At 46.5% G+C, this 24,373-nt stretch overlaps 1 protein-coding gene across 3 annotated transcripts in view; it reads left to right on the top strand.

Moving 5' to 3' along the window:
* acadvl (acyl-CoA dehydrogenase very long chain) overlaps positions 1–24,373 on the top strand; it is an 82,537-nt gene that overhangs the window by 11,005 nt on the left and 47,159 nt on the right. For 2 of the 3 annotated variants that reach the window (XM_069920097.1, XM_069920100.1), the window contains exons 2-5: positions 7,936–7,996; positions 19,890–19,961; positions 21,300–21,372; positions 23,530–23,594. In XM_069920097.1, coding sequence (XP_069776198.1) covers positions 7,936–7,996; positions 19,890–19,961; positions 21,300–21,372; positions 23,530–23,594 — 271 coding nt within the window. The remainder of the gene's footprint in view (positions 1–7,935; positions 7,997–19,889; positions 19,962–21,299; positions 21,373–23,529; positions 23,595–24,373) is intronic. The other variant, XM_069920098.1, reaches the window with a different exon arrangement.

Genomic DNA, 24,373 nt, shown 5'->3' with positions numbered 1-24,373 from the left:
AGTTTATGCAAGATATCTTTTTGAAGGTAGCAGATACACAAGGGAACATATTAATAGGAGGGGATTTCAACCTGAATTTGGATTCAAATATGGACAAAACTGGGAAAAAAATTAACAGAAAGAACAAAGTAACCAAATTTATAATTAAATCGATGGAAGAAATGCAACTTTTGGATATATGGAGGAAACAACACCCAAAGGAAAAGGAATATTCATATTACTCGGCTAGACATAAAACATACTCAAGAATAGACCTATTTTTGTTATCAGCTCGTATGCAAGATAGAGTAAGAAAAACAGAATATAAAGCTAGAATACTATCGGACCATTCACCCTTAATATTGACAGTAAAGTTAGAGGACTTCCCTCCAAGAATGTATAGATGGAGATTAAACCCCATGTTACATAAAAGGCAGGATTTTAGAGAATTTATTGAAAAACAAATAAAATTGTATTTTGAAATAAATACGGAATCAGTGGAAGATAAGTTTATACTATGGGATGCAATGAAAGCATTCATTAGAGGGCAAATAATAAGTTATGTAACCAAGATGAAGAAGGACTATAATCAGGAAACAGAGCAGTTGGAAAGGGAAATAGTAAATATAGAAAAAGAATTAGCAATGAAGGAAGATACAACTAAAAGAAGAGAATTGGCGGATAAAAAAATAAAATATGAAACACTACAAACATATAAGGTGGAGAAGAATATAATGAAGACAAAACAGAAATATGATGAACTAGGTGAAAAAACGCACAAAATCCTAGCATGGCAGCTTAAGACAGAACAAGCTAAGAAAATGGTATTGGCATCAAGGAAAAAAGACAGACAAATTACATATAATCCAAAAGAAATTAAGGAAAACTTTAGAGAATTCGATGAACAATTATACCGAAGGGAAAGAAGGGAAAATAGATAAATTTCTGACTAAAATTGAACTACCAAAACTACAAATAGAGGAACAAAATAAATTAACAGAGCCATTTGGAATAGTAGAAATACAAGAGATAATTAAAAAATTACCAAATAAGACACCAGGAGAGGATGGATTCCCAATAGAATTCTACAAAACATTTAAAGACTTATTAATTCCCCCCTCCTGGAAGTAATCAACCAGATTGATAAAACACAAAGCTTACCAGATTCATGTAAAACAGCAATAATTACAGTAATACTAAAGCAAGGGAAAGATCCACTCACACCAGCGTCATATAGACCAATATCTTTACTTAACACAGATTATAAGATAATAGCTAAACTATTAGGAAACACATTAGCAGAGTATGTACCGAAAATGGTAAATTTAGACCAAACTGGATTTATCAAAAAAAGACACACAACAGACAATATTTGTAAATTTATTAACTTAATTCATGCAGTAGAAGGGAATAAAGCACCTACAGTAGCAGTTGCTTTAGATGCAGAGAAGGCCTTTGACAGAGTAGAATGGAATTATCTGTTCAAAGTATTGCAAAAATTCAGTTTACCGGAGAAGTATATTAATTGGATTAAAGCATTATATAAGGGACCGTTAGCGAAAGTGACAGTAAATGGACATGTATCAAAGCAATTTAACTTAAGCAGGTCAACACGGCAGGGATGCCCACTATCACCTTTATTGTTTGCGTTAGCTATAGAACCAACCGCTCAGTGCCAACCGCTCAGTCCAAGATTCCGCCCTGCTCCAGCTCCCTCAACAGCCCCTAAGGCTAGAGCTGGATGAGGTCCTCACCCTGGATGAGACATATAAGGCAATCGAACAACTGAAAAGTGGCAAAGCAGCAGGTATGGATGGAATCCCCCCAGAGGTCTGGAAGGCTGGCGGCAAAACTCTGCATGCCAAACTGCATGAGTTTTTCAAGCTTTGTTGGGACCAAGGAAAACTGCCTCAGGATCTTCGTGATGCCACCATCATCACCCTGTACAAAAACAAAGGCGAGAAATCAGACTGCTCAAACTACAGGGGAATCACGCTGCTCTCCATTGCAGGCAAAATCTTCGCTAGGATTCTACTAAATAGAATAATACCTAGTGTCGCCGAGAATATTCTCCCAGAATCACAGTGCGGGTTTCGCGCAAACAGAGGAACTACTGACATGGTCTTTGCCCTCAGACAGCTCCAAGAAAAGTGCAGAGAACAAAACAAAGGACTCTACATCACCTTTGTTGACCTCACCAAAGCCTTCAACACCGTGAGCAGGAAAGGGCTTTGGCAAATACTAGAGCGCATCGGATGTCCCCCAAAGTTCCTCAACATGATTATCCAACTGCACGAAAACCAACAAGGTCGGGTCAGATACAGCAATGAGCTCTCTGAACCCTTCTCCATTAACAATGGCGTGAAGCAAGGCTGTGTTCTCGCACCAACCCTCTTCAATCTTCTTCAGCATGATGCTGAACCAAGCCATGAAAGACCCCAACAATGAAGACGCTGTTTACATCCGGTACCGCACGGATGGCAGTCTCTTCAATCTGAGGCGCCTGCAAGCTCACACCAAGACACAAGAGAAACTTGTCCGTGAACTACTCTTTGCAGACGATGCCGCTTTAGTTGCCCATTCAGAGCCAGCTCTTCAGCGCTTGACGTCCTGCTTTGCGGAAACTGCCAAAATGTTTGGCCTGGAAGTCAGCCTGAAGAAAACTGAGGTCCTCCATCAGCCAGCTCCCCACCATGACTACCAGCCCCCCCACATCTCCATCGGGCACACAAAACTCAAAACGGTCAACCAGTTTACCTATCTCGGCTGCACCATTTCATCAGATGCAAGGATCGACAATGAGATAGACAACAGACTTGCCAAGGCAAATAGCGCCTTTGGAAGACTACACAAAAGAGTCTGGAAAAACAACCAACTGAAAAACCTCACAAAGATAAGCGTATACAGAGCCGTTGTCATACCCACACTCCTGTTCGGCTCCGAATCATGGGTCCTCTACCGGCATCACCTACAGCTCCTAGAACGCTTCCACCAGCGTTGTCTCCGCTCCATCCTCAACATCCATTGGAGCGCTTTCATCCCTAACGTCGAAGTACTCGAGATGGCAGAGGTCGACAGCATCGGGTCCACGCTGCTGAAGATCTAGCTGCGCTGGGTGGGTCACGTCTCCAGAATGGAGGACCATCGCCTTCCCAAGATCGTTTTATATGGCGAGCTCTCCACTGGCCACCGTGACAGAGGTGCACCAAAGAAGAGGTACAAGGACTGCCTAAAGAAATCTCTTGGTGCCTGCCACATTGACCACCGCCAGTGGGCTGATATCACCTCAAACCGTGCATCTTGGCACCTCACAGTTTGGCAGGCAGCAACCTCCTTTGAAGAAGACCGCAGAGCCCACCTCACTGACAAAAGGCAAAGGAGGAAAAACCCAACACCCAACCCCAACCAACCAATTTTCCCCTGCAGCCGCTGCAACCGTGTCTGCCTGTCCCGCATCGGACTTGTCAGCCACAAACGAGCCTGCAGCTGACGTGGACTTTTACCCCCTCCATAAATCTTCGTCCGCGAAGCCAAGCCAAAGAAGAGGAGCTATGGAACCACTAGCAGAATTGATAAGAACAGAAAATAATATAAAAGGAATAAAAATAAAAGACAAGGAATATAAAATCAGTTTATTTGCGGATGATGTTATAGTGTACTTAACAGAACCAGAACTATCAATAAAAGAATTATATAAGAAATTGAAGGAATATGGAGAAGTGTCGGGTTACAGATAAACGTAAATAAAAGTGAAGCAATGCCTATGAATAATGCGGATTTCTCAAAATTTAAGAAGGAATCACCATTTCGATGGCAAATGCAAGCAATAAGATACCTAGGTGTACAAATAAACAAAAATCTCGGCCAACTATATAAACTCAATTATTATCCACTAATGAAAAAATTACAGGACGATTTAGAGCATTGGAAAGATTTACCACTAACACTAATAGGAAGGATAAACTGTGTTAAAATGAACATTTTTCCAAGGATATTATACTTATTTCAGGCATTGCCAATACAACTGACAGAGAAATTCTTCAAGGAGTTAAAGAAAATAATAAGGAAATTTTTATGGAGAGGGGGGAAACCGAGGATAGCACTAGATAAATTAACAGAATGGTATAAACAAGGAGGCTTACAACTGCCAAACTTTAAAAATTATTATATAGCCGCACAATTAAGATACCTATCAGATTTTTATCAAACAAGGGCAAAGCCAGATTGGACGAGATTAGAATTAGATAAAATAGGGGAAAAGATACCTGAACACATATTATATAAATGGGATGAAAAATTGGTACAACATAGAAGTTCTCCAGTATTACATCATCTCCTCAATATTTAGAAAAAGATTCATGTAGAAAGAAATAAAACAAATTATCAATTACCAAAACTAATATTGACGCAAAACAAGTTACTCCCTTTTACAATAGATAACCTTTCTTTTAGAGAATGGGAAACAAAAGGGATTAAAAGAATAGAAAATTGTTTTTCAGGAAATAGATTATTATCCTTTGAACAAATGAAAGATAAGTACAATATAACTCAAGATACAGCACTGGCATATTACCAATTGAGATCCTACTTGAAGGATAAATGAGGAAGCAGTTTGAGTTTGCCAGAGGGAAGTAACCTTGAATATGTGATTACAGATACAATGATAATCAAAAGATTTATAATAAATATGTATATTAAACTGCAAGAAAAGGAGAATGAGGAAACAAATGGTAAAACTAAACAAAAATGGGAACAAGATTTAAATGTAAAGATAAAAAAGGAAACATGGGAGAAGTTATGCTCCAGAACGATGAGAAATACAATAAATACGAGGTTACATATGATACAATATAACTGGATACACAGGCTATACATTACATCTCAAAAGTTAAATAAATGGGACCCAACAGTATCTGATATATGTTTTCGATGTAAAAAAGATATGGGAACAACAATTCATGCAATCTGGACATGTGAGTAAGTAGAAAAATTTTGGGAAGATCTAAATCAGATATTAAATAAAATAACAGAAAACAATATACCCAAGAAACCAGAGATCTTCCTCCTAAGTAACATAAAAAACAAAGAATTTGGAATTGATTTGGAGGATGCACAAAAAAGATTTGTTAAGATAGCTCTAGCCGTAGCAAAAAAATGTATTATGTCAACCTGGAAATCGGAAGATAATTTGAAAATAAAACAATGGTATATAGAAATGAATAAATGTATTCCATTAGAAAAAATAACATATAGTTTAAGAAATAATATTAAAATATTCGAACAAATATGGGAGCCTTACATTAAATACAATAGCGAAAACCTACCGGGGACAATCATTACCTAAGTTAACGGAAGGAAAAGGAAATGAAAAGAATGGACTCAGTAGAATTTCTGGTGTATTTTTATTGAATGACAACATTGTCTGACTGGTTTAATGTATCCTAGATTTTATACCTTAAATGGACGGGAGGTGGGAGGTAGGGAGGGTGGGATGGGAGGAGGGAGGGGGGGAGAAAATGGCACTGTATATGTGTGAAAAGGAAAAAGTGTGTACCATGGTTAATGTGATTTATGGTGTGAAAAATAAAAAATTTAAAAAAAAAAACTACTCTTTGCAGACGATGCCACTTTAATTGCCCATTCAGAGCCAGCTCTCCAGCGCATGATGTCCTGTTTGCAGAAACTGCCAAAATGTTTGACCTGGAAGTCAGCCTGAAGAAAACTGAAGTCCTCCATCAGCTAGCTCCCCACCATGACTACCAGCCCCCCCACATCTCCATCGGGCACAGAACTCAAAACGGTCAACCAATTTACCTACCTTGGCTCCACCATTTCATCTGATGCAAGGATCGACAATGAGATAGACAACAGTCTCGCCAAGGCAAATAGTGTCTTTGGAAGACGACACAAAAGAGTCTGGTAAAACAACCACCTGAAGAAACACACAAAGATCAGTATGTACAGAGCCGTTGTCATACCCACGCTCCTGTTCGGCTCTGAATCATGGGTCCTCTACTGGCATCACCTACAGCTCCTAGAATGCTTCCATCAGCGCTGCCTCCGCTCCATCTTCAACATTCATTGGAGTGACTTCATCACCAACATCGAAGTACTCGAGCTGGCAGAGTCCGCAAGCATCGAATCCATGCTGCTGAAGACCCAACTGCGCTAGGTGGGTCACGTCTCCAGAATGGAGGACCATCACCTTCCCAAGATCGTGTTATATGGCGAGCTCTCCACTGGCCACCGAGACAGAGGTGCACCAAAGAAGAGGTACAAGGACTGCTTAAAGAAATCTCTTGGTGCCTGCCACATTGGGCTGATATCGCCTCCAACCATGCATCTTGGCGCCTCCTTTGAAGAAGACCGCAGAGTCCACCTCACTGACAAAAGACAAAGGAGGAAAAACCCAACACCCAACCCCAACCAACCAATTTTCCCTTGCAACCGTTCCTGCCTGTCCTGCATCGGACTTGTCAGTCACCAACGAGCCTGCGGCAGACGTGGACATACCCCTCCATAAATCTTCGTCCACGAAGCCAAGGCAAAGAAAGAAAAAAGCTCATACTGACCCCTTGGATTAATGCATTAGTATCTTTAGTTGTAAGTAATCTATCAATGCCAAACATAAAGTTAAACCAAGACCCAGTATTAACTGAGGGAGAGTGAAGGAACCATTGAACATTATGGCACAAACACGAGTCCTTCTTATCTGTGCCGAACTATTATTCTGCCTCATCCCACTGACCTGTACCCATTCCATATCCCTCCTATTCATGTATCTGTCCAATTTCTCTTCAATGTTAAAAATGAAGAAATTAGACTGATGGAACACCTCTGAGAGCCTGAATAGATTGATGGACTGAACGCCCACCTTGTATATTATAAATAAATATTTGAATTCCAGACTTTCCCATATGCTTCATATGCAATTGTTTGTGAATTCTCTCCCAAGTCCTGGGCTATGATTTTCGAACTCTGCCTCCCTTGGTCATAGATTTCATGGCAAAATCTCCCTTCATCCACCCTATCCATTTCCCGTAAAACTTTTAATTTGCCTGTTAACCTAAATTCTCACTCCTAATTTGCATTGTTTCCCCTTCTAATCTAGTGTGGAGTCCAGGTATTGATCTTGGCCATTCTACATCTCGTTCCATTCTGTGGTGGTACCCCGTGTAAGGCTGATGACCAGACAAGTGAATGTTGCCCATGTTGAGTTAACACCTCAGAGTACAGATATTGCATTTAGACTTCAATAGTGATATCCAATTAGTTATTTGTGGGATGTGTGGGAAGTTTGTTCGTGCTCTGCTGTTTTTTTTTTCAGTTACAGCCTTTTTGTTGATGTTAAAACAAGGGAGAGTGCAAGGTAGACTGTAATTACACCTTTGTTCCTGGGTGTATTACGTGGCAAAAAGTATGAGGCCCCTGGAGTTATTCTCCCTTTGGCATATTGGCCTTTACTGAGTTCAGGAGTTGGGATGTTATGATAAAGTTGCATAAGATATTAGTGAGGCTAAATTTAAAGTATTATGTGTTGGTCTGGTCACTCTTTAGGAAAGATTTCAGATTAGGACTTTATTCCTGGAGTGTAGAAGAATGAGGGAGATTTGATAAAGGTATTTGAAATAATGAGGGGAATAGACATAGATGAGAGGAAAGGATAGGCTTTTTCCACTGAGATACAAACCAAAGGACATGGGTGAAGGGTGAAAGGGGTTGTTTACAGGGAACATCAGGGGGAATTTCTTTAAACAAAGAGTGGTGGGAGTGTGGAACGAGCTGCCAGCTGAAGTGGTCAATGCAGGCACAATTTTCACATTTAAGAAGGCGGGAACATGGATGGGAGGGCTATGAACAGGTGCAGGTCAGTGGGACTAGGCAGAAAAAATGGTGCAGCACAGACTAAAGGGGTCTGTTTCTGTGTGTAATGTTATATGCTTCTATCTCTTTCAGAACCTTGGGCTCTCCTGTCTGCTGTCTCTTGGTTGATGATGGCCGTCTCTTTGCCTCCCAGGTAAGTGAATACTTAGTGGTGTTGTGAGGTGACCCTCTGCTTTTTGTCCAAGATTGTGGCCACCAGCACAGCTCAATCACCCGAGTCTTTTATGCAATGGAGAAAGGAGCTTTTCTCTTGAAATCTTTAATCACAAACTATTGCCTCCATGGCTCATGAAGGCTCTGCCTTTTCCTGAGGTCAAGGCTGATCCTGATCTGGTTGTAACTTCAACTCAGCACTCCTGCTTACTCATATGTGTAATCTTTCACACACACCCCACCATTAAGAATTCAACTCTCCCTTAAGTGTATTCATCTCTACTTCCAGAGTACTCTGAGGATGAGAGTTCAAAAAGCTCTCAACCCTTTGTCTTAAACCGGTGAACCAGTATTTTAGAAACCTAATACTAGACCAGTCCACAGGGTACTGGATGGCAGCACGGGAGTAGCCTCTTTGGATCAGGTGAAGAGTCTCTAGTGGACATTTTAACACCTCAAGATAAATTTCAACCTGTCTCTTCTGTAATCATGGGCCCAGCCCCTGAAAATCAATGTATTGTGGCACTGTTTTATTATATAAACATTTTATGTAGTTGTGTATAATTGGAGGTGTATGTGTAAGAGGGATAGTCGAGAGGTGTCTAGACATTTTCTGCTGGTAACTAATCTGTTTGCCTTGCGGCAGGCAAAAGGAAATTTCATGTAATAGGACACTGTTTTATTTCTATGACAATAAATTGAACTTTCTCTGTGCATCCACCACGTCAAGACCCACAGAACCTTGTCTGTTTCAGTCAAGTAGCCTCTTATTCTTCTGAACAATAGCAGATAAAAACCCAGCCTTTCCTCAGAAGACAAACCCACCTATTCCAGGTGTCTGACTAATAACCCCTCTTTGAACCTCTTCCAATGCTTTAACATCCTCCTTTAATTAAGTACAGCTTTAGTCTGTATTTAATACTCCAAGTAATAATGGTATATATCACTGAAATATAACCTTCTTACTTTTGTCTTCAGTTCCTTTCGCAATAAACAATAATAATCTGTTAGCTTCCTAATTACTTGCTGTACCTGCACACCAGCCTTTTGCAAATCACACACTAGGACACCCAGATCCCTAACAGTTTGCAGCTCTTCAGACAATACACAATACACGTGTTCTGTCATAGCCCATTTTCCGGATCTTTACCCATTCCTTTACTCTTGTAATCTCTGTTATCCTCTTCACAAACCCTACCTATCTTTGTGGCATCAACAATTTTAGGAATTAAGCCTTCAGTCTCTATGTCTAAGTCATTTATATAAATTGTAAAGCATTGAAGGTCCCAGTACCAATCCCTGTGGCACATGCTCATTCTATCTTACTAACCATTAATACCTACTCCTATTCGTCTATCATGGCTCAGTGATAACACAGAGGAAAAGAAATGGAAACTAAAATATTTACTATAATAGAATCCCTGGTATTCAGCACCTGCAAGGGATTGGTAGATGCCAGACAAGTGAATTTCCCGGTTGCTTGAGACTGCTTGAATGGAGAACTAATGGCAAGGCATGCCAATTTTAAACTTCCATATTCATTACCCTTTTATTTTTTTGCAATTTTTTTTGTTAGTTGCGTGAGGCTGTGGTCGCTTGAATTTCTTGATAACAGGCATTTTACTGTAGTAGGGAAAAATGACACTAGGGCATATTATTAGTGTAAGTAATCAAAGAGGATCTTAAAGACTAGAGTGGCAAAGAGGGTTATATAGGGAACCCTGACCTCTGGGTCCAAACAACTGATATGCAGCCAGCAGTGGTGAAAGGGAATGTGGGCTGAATTAGAGGAATGTAGATACCCTGGAGGGTGATCTTTCTTTGCCCTCTGCCCTCTCCCCCTATCACCTACCTTCCCATCTGGGTCAACCTATTACCTGCTAGCCTCTGTTCCTCTACCTTCCCACCCACCCACCTTTCACTACCCCTGCAGAAGGGCTCAAGCACAAAGCATTAGCCTTGCGGTTAGTGCAGCACTGACAGTGCCAGCGTTGGGGTGGGGGTGGGGTGGGGGGGTGGTGTCAGAATCCTGCTCTGCCTGTAGGGAGTTTGTACGCTCTCCCCGTGTCTGCGTGGGTTTTCCCCTGGGGCTCTGGTTTCTTCTCGACACTCAACATTTACTGGGATTGTAGGTCAATTGGGTATAATTGAGTGGTACGGGGTCATAGGCCGAAAGGATCTGTTACTTTTAAATTAGAAGTTCAATTAAAATTGCTTTTTACTTTCTTCGGATGCTGTGTGACCTGCTGAGCGCTTCCAGCACTGTGAGCGCTAAACTGTAGAACTGGCAGAGATTCAGAGATGTGGAGAAGGGGTGTGGGGGGGTGGGGGTTGAGAACTGTTAAAGCGGTAAAAGTCGAGTTGAATTTGCAGAGACAGAGCCAGGTGAAGAACTACAGGAGTCTATGAAGAGAATGATTAGAGGTGAAGACCTGCAGGAGTTTATGGAGAGAATGATCAGAGGTGAAGACTTGCAGGAGTCTATGGAAGGATGATCAAAGGTGAAGACCTGCAGGAGTCTATGGAGAGAATGATTAGAGGTGAAGACCTGCAGGAGTTTATGGAGAGAATGAACAGAGGTGAAGACCTGCAGGAGTTAATGGAGAGAGTGAACAGAGGTGAAGACCTGCAGGAGTATATGGAGAGAATGAACAGAGGTGAAGACCTGCAGGAGTCTATGGAGAGAATGATCAGAGGTGAAGACCTGCAGGAGTTTATGGAGAGAGTGAACAGAGGGGAAGACCTGCAGGAGTCTATGGAGAGAATGATCAGAGGTGAAGACCTGGAGGTGTCTATGCAGAGAATGAACAGAGGTGAAGACCTGCAGGAGTTTATGGAGAGAATGATCAGAGGTGAAGACCTGGAGGAGTCTATGGAGAGAATGATCAGAGGTGAAGACCTGCAGGAGTCTATGGAGAGAATGATCAGAGGTGAAGACCTGCAGGAGTTTATGGAGAGAATGATCAGAGGTGAAGACCTGCAGGAGTTTATGGAGAGAATGAACAGAGATTAAGATCTGCAAGAGTCTATGGAGAGAATAATCAGAGGTGAAGACCTGCAGGAGTCTATGGAGAGAATGAACAGCAGGTGAAGACCTGCAGGAGTCTATGGAGAGAATGCACAGTGGTGAAGACCTGCAGGAGTTTATGGAGAGAATGATCAGAGTTGAAGACCTGCAGGAGTTTATGGAAAGAGTGAACAGAGGTGAAGGCCTGCAGGAGTATATGGAGAGAGTGAACAGAGGTGAAGGCCTGCAGGAGTATATGGAGAGAGTGAACAGAGGTGAAGACCTGCAGGAGTATATGGAGAGAGTGATCAGAGGTGAAGACCTGCAGGAGTCTATGGAGAAAATGATCAGAGGTGAAGACCTGCAGGTGTCTATGGAGAGAATGATTAGAGGTGAAGACCTGCAGGAGTTTATGGAGAGAATGATCAGAGGTGAAGAACTGCAGGAGTTTATGGAGAGAGTGAACAGAGGGGAAGAACTGCAGGAGTTTATGGAGAGAATGATCAGAGGTGAAGACCTGCAGGAGTCTATGGAGAGAATGATCAGAGGTGAAGACCTGCAGGAGTCTATGGAGAGAATGATCAGAGGTGAAGACCTGGAGGTGTCTATGCAGAGAATGAACAGAGGTGAAGACCTGCAGGAGTTTATGGAGAGAATGATCAGAGGTGAAGACCTGGAGGAGTCTATGGAGAGAATGATCAGAGGTGAAGACCTGCAGGAGTCTATGGAGAGAATGATCAGAGGTGAAGACCTGCAGGAGTTTATGGAGAGAATGATCAGAGGTGAAGACCTGCAGGAGTTTATGGAGAGAATGAACAGAGATTAAGACCTGCAAGAGTCTATGGAGAGAATGATCAGAGGTGAAGACCTGCAGGAATCTATGGAGAGAATGAACAGCAGGTGAAGACCTGCAGGAGTCTATGGAGAGAATGCACAGTGGTGAAGACCTGCAGGAGTTTATGGAGAGAATGATCAGAGTTGAAGACCTGCAGGAGTTTATGGAGAGAATGAACAGAGATTAAGACCTGCAAGAGTCTATGGAGAGAATGATCAGAGGTGAAGACCTGCAGGAGTCCATGGAGAGAATGAACAGCAGGTGAAGACCTGCAGGATTCTATGGAGAGAATGCACAGTGGTGAAGACCTGCAGGAGTTTATGGAGAGAATGATCAGAGTTGAAGACCTGCAGGAGTTTATGGAAAGAGTGAACAGAGGTGAAGGCCTGCAGGAGTATATGGAGAGAGTGAACAGAGGTGAAGACCTGCAGGAGTATATGGAGAGAGTGATCAGAGGTGAAGACCTGCAGGAGTCTATGGAGAGAATGATCAGAGGTGAAGACCTGCAGGAGTCTATGGAGAGAATGAACAGAGGTGAAGACCTGCAGGAGTTTATGGAGAGAATGAACAGAGGTGAATACCTGGAGGTGTCTATGCAGAGAATGATCAGAGGTGAAGACCTGCAGGAGTTTATGGAGAGAATGAACAGAGATTCAGGCCTGCAAGAGTCTATGGAGAGAATGATCAGAGGTGAAGACCTGCAGGAGTCTATGGAGAGAATGAACAGAGGTGAAGACCTGCAGGAGTTTATGGAGAGAATGAACAGAGGTGAATACCTGGAGGTGTCTATGCAGAGAATGATCAGAGGTGAAGACCTGCAGGAGTTTATGGAGAGAATGAACAGAGATTCAGGCCTGCAAGAGTCTATGGAGAGAATGATCAGAGGTGAAGACCTGCAGGAGTCTATGGAGAGAATGAACAGCAGGTGAAGACCTGCAGGAGTATATGGAGAGAGTGATCAGAGGTGAAGACCTGCAGGAGTCTATGGAGAGAATGATCAGAGGTGAAGACCTGCAGGAGTCTATGGAGAGAATGAACAGAGGTGAAGACCTGCAGGAGTTTATGGAGAGAATGAACAGAGGTGAATACCTGGAGGTGTCTATGCAGAGAATGATCAGAGGTGAAGACCTGCAGGAGTTTATGGAGAGAATGAACAGAGATTCAGGCCTGCAAGAGTCTATGGAGAGAATGATCAGAGGTGAAGACCTGCAGGAGTCTATGGAGAGAATGAACAGCAGGTGAAGACCTGCAGGAGTCTATGGAGAGAATGAACAGAGGTGAAGACCTGCAGGAGTCTATGGAGAGAATGATCAGAGGTGAAGACCTGCAGGAGTCTATGGAGAGAATGATCAGAGGTGAAGAACTGCAGGAGTTTATGGAGAGAATGAACAGAGGTGAATACCTGGAGGTGTCTATGGAGAGAATGATCAGAGGTGAAGACCTGCAGGAGTTTATGGAGAGAATGAACAGAGATGAAGACCTGGAGGAGTCTATGGAGAGAATGATCAGAGGTGAAGACCTGCAGGAGTTCATGGAGAGAATGATCAGAGGTGAAGACCTGCAGGAGTTTATGGAGAGAATGATCAGAGGTGAAGACCTGCAGGAGTTTATGGAGAGAATGATCAGAGGTGAAGACCTGCAGGAGTTTATGGAGAGAATGATCAGAGGTGAAGACCTGCAGGAGTCTATGGAGAGAATGATCAGAGGTGAAGACCTGCAGGAGTCTATGGAGAGAATGATCAGAGGTGAAGACCTGCAGGAGTCTATGGAGAGAATGAACAGCAGGGGAAGAGGGAAGGGTGTGTGTTTGCAGGTTCTGGAATGCTTTTTTCCCTTGGTTGCCTATTAAATGCAATTTATGTTAAGAATGACTGGTGGACAGAGGAATGGTTTCAGCCCTCTTTAATTCAGTTTTATGTACGATTGTCCTGGTTCTATTTTTAATTTAGACAAACAGATTAGTGGCCCATGAGCCTGTGTTGCCCAAATATCCCAATTAACCTACAATCCCCGTATGACTTTGAAGGGTGGAAGGAAGCCAGAACGCATAGAGACAACGTACTTAACTCCTCACAGACAGAGCTGGTTTTGAAGCCAGGTCGCTAACGCTGTTATTAGCATTGTGCTAACCGCTACGGTACTATGCCACACTAACTGTTCATTGTGACCAAAAGTGAATGATTCCGTTGCTCTGGGTGTAGTTTGATGTGGGGTTTATCAACGAACTTGTACACTGGCCTAGTGCTTGCTTTAGTTAACGTTTACGTTTTTGGGTGAGAGGTCATCGCCTGCTGGAGTTGCACTTGGCACCAAGTGCATTGGATCATCGTGCTGGAATGTAGGGCAGAGGTTACAACAGCTGCCTCCCAGAGTGGGAAGAGCAGAGAAGGGAATGTGGGCAGAGAGTTGAGCAAGGAAGTGGGAGGAGGAAAGAGGGAAAGGAAAAGATGATAGGAAGGGGAGCGAGGATGGGCAGAACCACCAGGTGAGCCAGTACTGAGGGAATGTGGCATTGCCGGGGGGGGTGGGGGGGTGTAGGTGGTACTGAGGGAGTAGGGCACTGCCAGAGTGGATGGTATTGAGGAGTGGGGCACTGCCAGAGGGAGTGGTACTGAGGGAGTGGGGCACTGCCAGAGTGGATGGTATTGAGAAAGTGAGGCACTGCCAGAGGGGGTGGTAGTAAGGTAGTGGAGCTTTGCCGGAGGGGGTGGTACTGAGGGAGTGGGGCACTGCAAGAAAGTGCAGTAATTAAGGAGTGGGCACTGCCGGGGGGGTAATGAGGGAGTGGGCACTTCCAGAGGGGTGGTACTGAAGGAGTGGAGCACTGCCAGAAGGAGTGGGACACTGCCGGAGGGGGGTACTGAGGGAGTGGGACACTGCCAGAGGGGGCAGTACTGAGGGAGCGGAGCACTGCCAGAGGAGGCAGTACTGAAGGAGTGGGCACTGCCAGGCGGGGCAGTACTGAAGGAGTGGGCATTGCCAGATGGGGCAGTACTGAAGGAGAGGGCACTGCCAGACAGGGCAGTACTGAGGGAGTGGAGCACTGCCAGAGGGAGTGGTACCTAGGGAATGGGGCACTGCCAGAGGGGGCAGTACTGAAGGAGTGGGGCACTGCCAGAGGGGGCAGTACTGAAGGAGTGGAGCACTGCCAGAGGGAGTGGTACTGAGGGAGTGGGGCACTGCCTGAGGGAGTGGTACTTAGGGAGTGGTGCACTCCCAGAGGGGGTGGTACTGAGGGAGTGGTGCACTCCCAGAGGGGGTGGTACTGAGGGAGTGGTGCACTCCCAGAGGGGGTGGTACTGAGGGAGTGGTGCACTCCCAGAGGGGGTGGTACTGAGGGAGTGGGGCACTGTCAGAGAGCACGGTACTGAGGAAGTGGCTATTACCAGAGGGGGAGGTACTGAAGGAGTGAGGCACTGCCAGAGGGGGTAGTACTGAAGGAGTGGAGCACTGCTAGATGGAGTGGGACACTGCCAGAGGGCAGTACTGAAGGAGTGGAGGACTGCCAGAGGAGGCAGTACTGAAGGAGTGGGCACTGCCAGACGGGGCAGTACTGAGGGAGTGCAGCACTGCCAGAGGGGGCAGTACTGAAGGAGTGGAACACTGCCAGAGGGAGTGGTACTGAGGGAGTGGGGCACTGCCTGAGGGAGTGGTGCACTCCCAGAGGGGGTGGTACTGAGGGAGTGTTGCACTCCCAGAGGGGGTGGTACTGAGGGAGTGTTGCACTCCCAGAGAGGGTGGTACTGAGGGGGTGGGGAGCTGTCAGAGGGGGTGGGGCGCTGCCAGAGGGGGTGGGGCGCTGCCAGAGGGGGTGGGGCGCTGCCAGAGGGGGTGGGGCGCTGCCAGAGGGGGTGGGGCGCTGCCAGAGGGGGTGGGGCGCTGCCAGAGGGGGTGGGGCGCTGCCAGAGGGGGTGGGGCGCTGCCAGAGGGGGTGGGGCGCTGCCAGAGGGGGTGGGGCGCTGCCAGAGGGGGTGGGGCGCTGCCAGAGGGGGTGGGGCGCTGCCAGAGGGGGTGGGGCGCTGCCAGAGGGGGTGGGGCGCTGCCAGAGGGGGTGGGGCGCTGCCAGAGGGGGTGGGGCGCTGCCAGAGGGGGTGGGGCGCTGCCAGAGGGGGTGGGGCGCTGCCAGAGGGGGTGGGGCGCTGCCAGAGGGGGTGGGGCGCTGCCCGAGGGGGCTGCCAGAGGGGGTGGGGCGCTGCCCGAGGGGGCTGCCAGAGGGGGTGGGGCGCTGCCCGAGGGGGCTGCCAGAGGGGGTGGGGCGCTGCCCGAGGGGGCTGCCAGAGGGGGTGGGGCGCTGCCCGAGGGGGCTGCCAGAGGGGGTGGGGCGCTGCCCGAGGGGGCTGCCAGAGGGGGTGGGGCGCTGCCCGAGGGGGCTGCCAGAGGGGGTGGGGCGCTGCCCGAGGGGGCTGCCAGAGGGGGTGGGGCGCTGCCCGAGGGGGCTGCCAGAGGGGGTGGGGCGCTGCCCGAGGGGGCTGCCAGAGGGGGTGGGGCGCTGCCCGAGGGGGCTGCCAGAGGGGGTGGGGCGCTGCCCGAGGGGGCTGCCAGAGGGGGTGGGGCGCTGCCCGAGGGGGCTGCCCGAGGGGGTGGGGCGCTGCCCGAGGGGGCTGCCCGAGGGGGTGGGGCGCTGCCCGAGGGGGCTGCCCGAGGGGGTGGGGCGCTGCCCGAGGGGGCTGCCCGAGGGGGTGGGGCGCTGCCCGAGGGGGCTGCCCGAGGGGGTGGGGCGCTGCCCGAGGGGGTGGGGCGCTGCCCGAGGGGGTGGGGCGCTGCCCGAGGGGGTGGGGCACTGCCCGAGGGGGTGGGGCACTGCCAGAAGGGGCCGGTCCTGAGGGAGTGGGGCACTGGCAGAGGGGGAGGTCCTGAGGGAATGCGGTACTGTGGGAGTGGAGAACTGCCAGAGGGGGAGGTACTGAGGGGGGGGGCGGTACTGAGGGGGGGGCACTGTCAGAGAGGCAGAACTGAGGGAGTGCGGCACTCTCAGATGGGATGTTAATAAGGGAGAACAGACTGCTAGTGCGGGTGGTAATGAGGGAGAATGGTACTGCCAGAATGGGTGGTAATGATGGTGTGTGGCACTGCCGGAGGGGGCCGAACTGAGGGAGTGTAGCACTGTAGAGATCTACCTGCCTCTGCAGTTCATTCTATCACCTCCACGTTACCTTCATAACCTCCATGTGCCATGGGTACTTACATTATAAAACAATTGTTGTTTCATGACTTTCATGGTCAGACTGGGGAGTTTTCCATCACCCTATGATCAGGTCTCTGACATCCTCACACCCTATTTTACAGTTCTGTTGTTTACAAGGACTCACAGCTGTAATCAGCAATGTCATTTTTAAACTGGCTGAGGTTTATTGGTGGGAGTTTCTGCTGCTTCTCTCTCCCGCTCAGCTGGTGCTTAAAAGCATCCAACAGAACAATTAATCATTCTGCCCTCCTGTGTTAAGGTTATAGTCTTAAAAAGCACATTGAGTCACCCTCTCTCTTTGTTTCCCAGCCACCCTCCCACTTTCCCTCAAAACCAGCTCATCCGAACGACCATTCCTTGCTTCCCACCTCACACAGCTGGCTCGCTGACCTATGCTTGCCCTCGAGATGGTTCGCTTTGATTCTACATGTGCCCCTGGTGCTCTCAATCTTTCAACCTTCCACAACCCTTCTTTAATTGCAGGCAGCCCAGGCAGTGTAACTACTGGCTGATGGAGTACAATGATGGCAAATGTGAGGTTCTCCACTTTGGAAGGAAAAATGAAAGATCAGAATGTTATTTAAATGGCAAGTGATTGCATCAAGCAGCTGTGCAGAAGGACTTGGGAGGGCTTGTGCACGAATTGCAAAAGATTGGTTTGCAGATGCAACAGGCTACCAAGAAGGCAAATGGAATGTCGGCCTTCATCGCTAGAGGGATTGAATTTAAGTACAGGGAGGTTATGCTGCAAATGTACAAGATTCTGGTGAGGCCACATCTGGAGTACTGCGTGTAGTTCTGGACTCCTTACTTGATGAGGATGTACTGGCTTTAGAGGAGGTGCAGAGGAGGTTCACCAGGTTGATTCAAGAGATTAAGAGGTTAGCCTATGAGGTGAGATTGAGTCGCCTGGGACTCTACTCGTTGGACTTCATTGTGGATTGTCACCTTGTCGTGGTGGAGAAGCTTGTGTGGTCCTGAGATCCCAAGAGAGATGTCGTCTGGAGCAGTGCTCCTGATAGAGTCACCCATGGCGGTAAGCTCGAGGGTGAGGTCCCTGACAGAACAATCCAACCAAGTCCTCAATGGATAAAGTTACTCTGAACTCGGTGGCTGTGAAGGTGGACGAAGGCTGTAACAAATTCATTAGCTCCAATCGTCGTGGTTTCCATGCCATTGGAATTACCCAGCCCAGACTGTGCACTTGACTCTGCACCATCCAACTGGTCAGAGTTTTTGCATTTATTTCAGCCACTCGCTGCCATGGTTTAAGGTCCCTTCCTGCTTCAAAAGGACATCCATCATCGCAAAAGAGCAAGCTGTCTCAAAAACTTTCGGCACTGACATCTACCATGATTAAGTGCATTGAAAAATCAGTTGTGGAGCAAATCAAGAAAGATCTGAACCCACTTCAGTTCACGCCCAATCACAACAGGCCAACAGCGGATGACACCTTGCTGGCATTCCACTCTGTGTTAGATCACCTGGACACCTCCATCAGGCTGTTGTTCATTGACTACAGCTCGGCATTTCAAATCAACATACCAACAAACCAAATAGTCCAGACGTGGATCTTGGACTCTTTCTGTCCCTCATCGGCAGACGGTGCAATTGGCAATGTCACCTCCTCCTGCTTCTGGCTGACCCTCAACACCAGGGCCCCTGAAGGCTGTGAGCTCTATTCCTCTACATTCATGATTGCTTAGCCAAGTTCAGCTCTAACACAATCTATAAATTTACTGATGATACCACTGTGAATAACAGATGATGAAGAGTCAGAATATAGGGCAGAGATCGAAAACCTGGTTGGGTGGTGTCAGAAGAACACTCTTCCTCTCAAGAGGTAAAACAACCACTACAGACGTCGTGGTTGAAGCAAAAACACAATGCTGGAGAAAATCAGCAGGTCAAACAGTGTCCTTTAAGAATCAATTTATTGTCATTGTATTAAAATAGAGTCATATTACATGAAATTGCTTTTTTTCCTCCTGTAAGGCAGACAGATTCGCCATCAGCAGGAATTGCCTGAAGTGCCTCTTCCAGTCAGAGAAAGAGAAGCAAAAGAGAATTCCCTCAGAGTCACCTCCTGCGCTTCCACAGCCCCACAGCGTCCAGACCAAACCAGTGGCAACCCAAGCTCCAAATCCTAACCTCCAACACGGTCAGGAACCCTTCAGCGCCTTTGGCATCCCCTCGCATCCTGGTTCTGATACCTGGTGCCCCTTCAGCCAGCCTCAAGCCAGTCCTCAGCCCAGTGCGAGTCTCCCGACAGCAGCCCACAGCCTCCATGGGTTCCTCACCTTGAGTCGCCAGTAATCCACTGCATGCCGTGGTCTTTCAGCCGCAGACTCCTCGTGGTCCGCCACCATGGTCACCTTCCAGTGGGTCATCACCTCGATTTATCCGACTCCCCGTTTTATGCTGCCCTATGCCAGCCCTTTGCTCCCATGGAACCTGCAACCCTTGTGGCTGCTGCCCATTAAAGATACATGACCAACGTTTTGGGCTTGAGCCTTTCATCAAAGTATTTTTGTCTTTGAAACTGTTTATTCTTAATGCAGGTGTATTAGTTAGGCATTGTAAGAGTAAGTCTCAAGCAGCCAGAAAGTACACTTATCTGGCACCTACCAATTCCCATAAGTGCTGAATATCAGGAGCTTTATTGTATTATCCCTTTGACTGTCCTGGCGTATCATGGTAAGTTGTAGCTGGTGCATCTAATGTACCTACAGTATGTGGATGCAGCAAATAAGGACTTTGGTGCATCTGTACATTGTATTGTGTGAATTACAATGTACTCTCATCACTGCCATCTCATTGCCTTTCACCCTCTGCTTTTACATCAGGCCGTCCTGGAGAAGACATGGACCGAATCCACTGGAACAAAAACCACAACGGACAAGAAGAAGGTTACCATGGTGTGTTGTCATAGCATCCTCCGCTGTCTCATTTCTCCAATGCAGCTGGTGAAATAGCCAGGTCCAACTTGGTGTTTCATTGGTTGCAGATTGGGAGAGTGATGGGGTGGGGGGGGGTAGTGGTAGGGATAAACCACAAATCCTAAGAAAGTGCCACCATTCAGAATTTCTTCAGGGTAGGGGAATCTGGAATCCCCTACCTGAGAGGATATGGAAGCCAAATCATTGCGGGAATCGAAAGAGGAAGATTGAACTGAGGGGGAGTGGGGAAATGGCACATAGGAGTATTGTGTGGAGTTTTGGTCACCTAACTGCAGGAAAGGTATCAATAAGATAGAAAAAGCATAGAGAAGATTTATGAAAGCTGTTGCTGGGTCTTCAGGAACTGAGTTACAGGGAAATGCTAAGCAAGTTCGGACTTTATTCCCTGGAGCATAGAAGAATTGATAGAGAGATACAAAATTTTGAGAGGCATAGTAAATGCAAGCAGGCTTTTTCCACTGAGGTTGGGTGAGATATAAACTAGAGGTCATGGGTTAAGGGTGAAAGGGGAAATTGGGGAACATGAGGGGAAACTTTCACACAGAGAGTGGTGGGAGTGCGGAATGAGTTGCCAGAAAAGTGAAGAATACGGGCTCAATTTTAACATTTAAGAAAAATTTGAACAGGTACATGGATGTGAGGTGGGATATGGTCAGTGGGACTAGGCAGAATAAAAGTTTGGCACTGAGTAGAAGGGCCTGTTTCTGTGCTGTAATGTTCTGTGGTTCTATTCAACCATACCCTTGCCAGTTAACCTGCCAAACCTTTTGCTTTTGATATATCACAGTAAAGTAGTAGAGAGCACATATTTAGGGTGAGGGGGGAATATTAAAGAAAATGCAAGGGGGATCGTTCTGTGATTTTGCAGTACCTTGTTACTCGCATTACAACAGGGAGCACTTTGAAGGAAGATTTTGCTGGTTGTAAATTGCCGAGGAGCATACTCTCTTTAGTGAGAAAGGCAATGCTGAAATCTTACCTGCCATGAACAATGTGTGATGTGTCACACAGGGGGAACACTGAGGAGGTCACACATGTTGTGAACAGGGTGTGATGTGCTCACACGGGGGACACACTTGTTGTGAGCAAGGCGCGCTGAGCTCGCATGGGGCACACATGTCGTGAATAAGGCTTGGTGGACTCGCTCTATTGGGGAGGGACACCTTTCTTGAGCAAGGAAGGATGGGCTCACGTGGGGGCACACCTATCGTGAATAAGGAGCGGTGGACTCACACAGGGAACACTGTTGTGAACAAGGCGCACTTGGCTCACACTTTGCATCCCTTTCCTTTGCAGGATTCCAAGTCATTTGCTGTGAACGTGTTCCGAGGTCTGATCCAGACTGAGCAGGTTTTCCCCTTTCCCTCAGGTAGACCTTTGCCATATGTGTCTGTGATCGTGAAGGGGTTATCTGCTTCCCATTGGCACTGCCCAAGCTGCAATGCCAGTGCTGTTTCAGCAGTTTCCATGGCAGATTTTGCGTCATTCAGTGTCAATTTCCAGGTCATTTTATGACATTCGGAAATTACTTTTTAAGACATCGAAGAACCTATTTGGCTTGTCAGATCTGTGCAGGACCCAACAGTGCTATCCTATTTTCCCCTCTTAATGTCCCCATGCCCAGCTCGCTCTTTCTCTATTTAATTTAGACATGCACGTAACAGGCCTTTCTGTCCCACATCCTGTGCCACCTAAATATACCCATGCGATCAATTAACTGACTAACCCCATGCATCTTTGGAATGTGTTAGAAAACCCACGCTGACACTTGGAGACTGTACAAACCCCTTTCAGATAACTTTGGATTTGAACACAGGTTGCTGGACCAGTAATGACAGTGTTGTGCTAACCACCTACAATAATCATGCTTCCCTAAAGGCTATCTACTCAGTTTTGATTCTTTCGAAACTTAGCTATGCCTGAGATGACCTCCCAGCATGTTTTTGTTATGTGGGAGGAATTGGGTGAATGTAATGGAAATGCACAAAGTCATGGGGGAAATAGTCAGAACCGAGGTCGCGACTGAACCTGGCTCACTGGAGCTGTGCTACTGATGAATGTCACTCACCGTGCATTGCCCCTTGCAAAGCCTTGTGTAAGGAATTAGTATTCAAGGTCCAGGAATGACCATTGTTGGACTTTTCTGGGGCAATAAGATTTTTTGATCTTGACATAGAGCAGAATTAGACTATTCAACCCATCGAGTCTGCCCCGCCAACTGCTTGTGGAACAAATTCCACAGATTTACCACCTCCTGGCTGAAGCAATTCCTATGCATTTCTGTTCTAAATGAATGCCTTTCAATCTCCTGAATTTGTGCCCTCTTGTCCTAGCCTCTACCACCATGGGAAGCAACCGTTCTACATCTACACTGTCCAGGCCTTTCAACATTTGAAATGTTTCAATGGGATTCTCCTAAATTCCAGCAAAAACAGGCCAAGAGCTGTCAAACTCTCCTCATTTCATAACCTTTTCATTCCCGGAATCATCCTAGTGAAACCTCTTTTTGTTCCTCTCCAACATCACATCTTTTCTTCAACGAGGAGCCCAAAACTGCTCAAAATACTCCTTGAGGTCTCGCCAGGGCCTTATAAAGCCTCAACATCACATCCCTGCTCTTATGTTCCTCTTGAAATGAACGCCAGCGTCGCATTTGCCTTCTTCACCACCGTCTTAACAAGTTGATCTATAAGCTATCATGCATGAGGATTCCCAGGTCACTTTGCATCTGGGTATTTTCCATTTTATCCTTTTTTTTAAAAAAAAGTCTGCCCATTAGTTTTTTTTTCCTACCCAAGTGTATGACCGTAGACTTTCTGAGATTATATTTTGGAGCCCTAATGCCCTATTACCATGTTCTGTGCCTGCCTTCGTATTCCACTGACCTTGTTCAAGCTACCCCAGCATCTAGCCTTTGATTGCCCACCTCTCCCAGCCCAGGATTCCTTGCTGCCCTAATAGAGGTTTCGCCAAGTTCCCTGCTCATCCATTGACCTTACTCCAGGACCTGACGGCACCTGTGGTGGGCAGCCCTCTCTCCTGTTCTCGTCTTCATACCGAGAAGAAAACGCGTCCATGGTCAAGGAAGTACGTCACCCGTTAAAGGACTAGAGATCACCTGTGGCACTCTGGGTTGCATGCTAATTGCTAATAGAGAGTCTGGAATTGCAATTGATCAGAAGCACACATGGGGTTAGGTGTCGCGGCAGGGCCAATGGGAGAAGAGATAATTAAATGTAATTTACAACGCAGTTGAAACCGATCCCTGACATTTAAATCCATGCTTCCCAATTACACCCAAATTAACCAACAGCCCCGTACATTTTGGAGGGTGGGAGGAAACTGGAACACCCACACAGACACGGGGAGTACATGACAGCACCGGATTTGAACCCATGTCATTGTCGTGGTAATAGGGCCACACTGACGCTATGCTAACCATGCCACCCAAGTTCTCAGCGAGGAGTTTACTTCTTCCCTTCCAAGGCTCAACTAACACCTCTCCTTTCAATGTGTGTTTGTCCAGTTCTCAACGAGGAGCAGACTCAGTTTCTCCGAGAACTCTTGGGACCTGTCAGCAAGTTTTTCGAGGTATGTTATTTAATCTCATCCTCTCCCTTTCCTTTTCTTTCCCTCCCTGCCTCATTTTTCATATCCTCTCTTCAGGGAAGTTGATGGAACCAAAAAGCTGGCCCTCTGTGAATTAGAGAAGCCCCTCTGTGAATTAGAGAAGCAGCTAATATTCTGGGCGATGCTTCTAGCTGGGCCCGAGTCTCTCTGACCGAACCAAAAGACATTCTGCCTCTTTTCGGTGCTGTACATTTTCTCCAGATTCTCTCCTGCATCAAACTATTTTTTCTTGCACAATGGTAACTGAATATTTATTGTCCATTTATCCTCACTTTATTTTAATTTTTTTTGGCCCAAACACCTGTTTTGGTGCATATGTACACTGAGTATGACAAACTCCTCATCAACTCCTCAATTACCTGGAGCACACAGACTCCAACCTCCTAGTTTGGAGACCCATGAAGCTGATGAGAGTCAGTGCCTTGATCGAGGGACTCCAATCTCTTCCACCTGGAGATTAACATGAGAGCAACTCCAATCCTATCCTTTACACCAGTCTTTTAGTCTGCAGGGTGAATTAAGTATCTTCCACATCTGGCTGGGTGCAGAGAGGTCAAGAACAGCAAAATTTGATCTCCATTACACTGTCTTCACAATGTTGAATGAGAAGCAGGCCACTCGGCCCATCGAGGTTTCTCCACCATCTAATAAGATTTCAGATTTATTATCAGAGTACATGACATTACATTCAACCCTGAGATTCTTTTCCTGCAGGCGCAGCAGAATTGCCACTAATTGGT

This window comes from Narcine bancroftii, chromosome 2, assembly GCF_036971445.1.
Source record: "Narcine bancroftii isolate sNarBan1 chromosome 2, sNarBan1.hap1, whole genome shotgun sequence".
Lineage (NCBI taxonomy): Eukaryota > Metazoa > Chordata > Chondrichthyes > Torpediniformes > Narcinidae > Narcine > Narcine bancroftii.
The sequence above is the reverse complement of the archived record's forward strand: the minus strand, read 5'-3'. Positions and strand labels throughout refer to the sequence as shown.